General features: G+C 35.2%; 1 protein-coding gene across 1 annotated transcript; it reads right to left on the bottom strand.

Annotated features, from left to right (window-relative positions):
• Nucleotides 1-1,938: 1,938 nt before the first annotated feature.
• On the bottom strand, nucleotides 1,939-2,612 carry LOC108973996. Its single transcript, XM_018941568.1, has 2 exons — nucleotides 2,443-2,612; nucleotides 1,939-2,368 (listed from the first exon to the last, which is right to left on the bottom strand). The coding sequence occupies exons 1-2, from the start codon at nucleotides 2,587-2,589 to the stop codon at nucleotides 1,976-1,978; spliced, it is 540 nt and encodes a 179-aa protein (XP_018797113.1). The 5' UTR covers nucleotides 2,590-2,612; the 3' UTR covers nucleotides 1,939-1,975.
• Between the last annotated feature and the right edge of the window lie 1,751 nt (nucleotides 2,613-4,363).

The following is a 4,363-nucleotide window of genomic DNA, read 5'->3' as shown; positions in this document are numbered from 1 at the left end:
TTTCTTTGCATTTTGCTTGAAGGATGAGTCAGTTGTGCGGAAATCGGACGTTTGGGTGGTCGATTGTCCTGGAATGTATTTTGCCTATTCTGATAATTGATTTGTCTTGATCGTATTGATTGGTCGACTTTCATTGGGGCCGGTGGTTTAGGTGGTAAATTTGGTCTATTATTAAAGGACGTATTTTCTCTAGTAATATAGGGGTTGTTCAGGTAATTGTTGAACCTCGGTATGAATCCTTGGTTATTTTGCATATAGTTGGGAGAGCTTTGGGGTTATCGGTTTGATTGAAGACCGAATGGATGTTGGTCGAAATTTCGTCCGGGGGAGTGGGAATATGTTAATTTAGGGTAAAAACCTCTATTGTTATTATAGTCATTAAAATTGTTATTACGGGGAGGTCGTGGTGGTGATTGAATATTTGCTTTGTGTGTATTGTTGGCATGATTTATTCTATATGTCATGTTGTCAAGTTTTTGACATAAATGTAGTGCTTGGGGTAAGGTTGTCGGTTCTCTCATGTTGAGAGACGGGGTAAATCTCCATTTAGGCCTCTAATAAATGTGTCAAGAGCTTTGTCCCTATATGAGTTGGTCATAGTCCGTATGGACTCGTCACTTAGCTCAAGACATGAAATTTTGTCTAATATAAGTGAAAGATGTTGATAAATTTTTTGGTAAAAAGTCGGAATGTCGTCATGGCGTTGGACTAGAGTGGTCATCTGATATTAGGGTACCTATGTCCCTTTTATCTGAATAATGCATCATTAGGCTTTTTCGAATTTGACTCCAATCAAGTGGAGTATTGTACGATTCCAATCACTGAGGGACAAGAGCAATCCTTTCGATGTGGACGAAACAATGTACAGTTCAAAAATTCACAAAAATTCATTGTTAAATTTTATTAAAATTATTTTTCTAAACCAGGTTTATTAAAAACTACCGCTTAAATAAGGCGGCATTTACGTATGTCCTCGATGTTCTAGAGAGGAATGCAAGTTCTTCAAGATCGTCATCTATATCTTTACTTCATCGATTGTCTTCGGTTTTACGGTTTTTAGCTGAAGGAGGCTATCAGCATGGAGTGGGTAAAGACTTCGATATTCCAATGGCTCAGTCAACATTTTGTTGCATCTTAAAAGAAGTATTGGGATTGTCCCATTTGTGCCCTCAGTGGATAAACCTCGAGTTAAGTAACGTTGAAAAAAGTGAAGCGAAAAAGTATTTTTTTCAGAAATACGGATTTCCAGGCACGATTTCTTGTGTAGACGGGTTTCCCTATTATAACCGCAAAGGATACTTTAGTATCAATGCCTTGATTGTAAGTTTGGTGAGAATTCGCCAAATGGAATGCCAGCAATGCTCGTTATTATCATGAGAAAAAGTACCTCGATGGTGAACGAAACACTTGGCTTTTGGGTATTATACATGCAAACATATATATGAGTATTACAAAAATTCCCAAAATTTAATATTTGTACAGGAGATGCTGGATATGCCTTAGAAACATGGTTACTGACACCATTCTGTACCCCTCCCTCAGGAAGCCCAGAAGAGAAATATAATAAAATACATGCAAAAGCGAGAAATATTGTTGAAAGAACAATAGGAGTTTTTAAAAATCGATTTAGATGTCTTCTGGGTGCTCGTGAGCTTCACTACGAAATCATCTCAAATCGTTAATGTTGCGGCAGCGTTACACAACGTTTGCATTCACTATCGCGTGAATGATGAAAGTTTAGAAAATAATTCGGATCCAAATATTTTTACAGAAAGTAATGAAATTCCTTCATCAACTTATAAGGATGCAGCTTCACAAATCAGAGAAGCTATATGTGCAACACTTACACGAGTATAATATCCTAAATAAATATCAACACAAAATATTTATAGTTTTAATTAAGTATTTATTTAATTAATTTAATTATTTTTTGTCATGCCTTGTGCCTTCTAAATTCTTCCACTTCCAGTTTTTTTTAAATCATTTTGCATTTCCAATGCTCCGCCAACTTATCGAGAACCCTTTCCTGGAATTCTTTTTGAATTGCAAGTTGTTCTTTAAGTAAATCGGCTGTACATGTTCCCGGTGGTTTCCTAGTAGTACGTCTAGGCAGTGCTGGACTGCAGGTCACTGATGGCATCGATTCGTCGGCCTGTGTCTCATTGCCCACGTCGGCTACAATAAGTAAGCCAATGCTTACTGTATTCGCAATACCACTTGTACTTTTTTCCAATGCCTTTAGTATTATCACCGCTTCTTCCAATTCATTGAAATGGTGCTGCCTATTTCTGCCGCYACCAGTAGCTGACTGCTCCTTTTTATTTTCAACCAATTTTCTTTTTATGTAGGTCTTCCAGTCAAGCCATACCTAATAAAAAATAAGTCAAACAAGCTTTAAACTATCCTGTTACAACAATAAAATCTACAACTTTATTATATTACCTTCTTCCAGCTGGAAATATCCTTGATAGGCRGACCAACACTGTTGAGTTCTTGGGCCATATTGTTCCAAAAAGCTGCCACTTCTTCCTTAGGGCACTTGGTAAAACCCTGCGCCATTTCAGGTTTTTGCTGTAACAGCTCAACCATTAGTGCATATTGTTGCTTGGTGGTAATTATTTTGGACCTGCGGAAATCGCATTAAATATTATTTTAATGATAAAAAATTATGTTATAGTTTGAATTCAATTAAAACTTACTTTTTTTCAATTTATTTCTCCGTTGGCACAAACCTGTCGTACAAAAATTCCGATAAACTTAAAAATTTTCCGTTCCGAGTGAATTTCGTGAATGCAACTCTACGAATTTCGAACTTACTTTCGGAACTGTTCGAATTGCATGATAACAGTTTCGTAACTTTCCCGAAAAAACTGTCTACGATGGATTGCGTGATAGGGCTGAATATCTTTCAATGTGTGTCAGTTGATCTAAATTCCGCTGACCCAATTGAAAAAAATTATGACTTGAAGATTATCARCAACGACGGTCTTGAAAATTTGGCAGGGTACATCTGCCACAAACTTAGTAAAGACAACCCCGAAATTTGTGCCAATTCAGAAAATAGTTCGTCTTATACTTGAGTGGATCACCTATCTAAAGGAGGACTCGCAAATATGTTGATGGAGCCTTGCAAGCAGTATGTGACGACTTAAATGGTACTGATTTGCATATACATATGTACAAATTACGTCCAGAAGCACTTAGATTTAAGTAATTTTGTTAATTGTACCATTAAAGTAAAATAATTGTTTTTCAGAGCTAGAATGTATTTTAGGATTCGTTCTTTAAATTAAATCTTAATTGAATATGTACAGTAAAAAAAGAAAATTAAATAAGACATTAAATTGATAGTTGGTCACAAAATATTCAATATTTTTATTTGCATAAATGTATGTACAGCGATCAAAAAGAGTATTCGACATGTAACGACTTCTCCCAATAACGATTTATAAAAACAATATTATCAACAAAAACAAAAAACTTTTGAATAATTTGGTACAAATGTGATTTCACTTTCTATTGTGGAAATTATTGTAACTACAAAAACAAACTTAATCATAAAAAAAAAAATGGGGCGTAAACGAGCAGAGTTGTCAGTTTAAATTAAAAATTTTATTATTACTCACTTTCAAAACGGATTTTCTGAAAATGACATATCATCTATAATAAATAGGCCTAGAACAAGTGTTCATTATATAATAAAAAAATTTAAAGAAAGCAAATCGGTTGATAATAAACCAAGATCGAGTCGATCAAAGAAAATGACTGAGTTCGCGAAGTWAAGAAAAACCCCAAAATTAATGCATCAAAACTAGCAAAAATTACTTGGAGTTACGTAGGCGTAGATGTTACACCCCAAACCATTAGAAACTATTTAAAATATAATCGATTTAATCCTAGAACCGCACGTAAGAAGCCTTATATCTCCAGAAAGAATCAGAGAAGAGAAAAGCAGCAGAGGTTAGAATTTGCCAGAAAATATATAAATATGCCTGCAGAGTTTTGGTTCAACGTAATTTTTGCAGATGAGAGCAAATTTAATCTCTTTGTATGTGACGGCAGAGTAATAGTATACAAACTGCGAAATACGGACCTGGAACAACGAAATATGGTTTCTACCGTAAAACATGGCGGCGGCAGTATAATGGTTTGGGGGTGTCTGGCGGCTTCAGGAGTTGGAAATATTGTGACAATTAATGGAACAATGGACCACATATACTACATAAATATTTTAAAAGAAAAATTACGTCCTAGTGCTGTGAAATTGAGAATTGAAGAAGATTATCAGTATTACCAGGATAATGATCCGAAACATTCAGCTCACAATACAAGGCTTTGGTTGCTGTACAATTGCCTTAAAGTT

This window comes from Bactrocera latifrons, unplaced genomic scaffold (assembly GCF_001853355.1).
Source record: "Bactrocera latifrons isolate USDA-ARS-PBARC rearing strain unplaced genomic scaffold, ASM185335v1 scaffold_518, whole genome shotgun sequence".
NCBI classification, from domain to species: Eukaryota; Metazoa; Arthropoda; class Insecta; order Diptera; family Tephritidae; genus Bactrocera; species Bactrocera latifrons.
The sequence above is the reverse complement of the archived record's forward strand: the minus strand, read 5'-3'. Positions and strand labels throughout refer to the sequence as shown.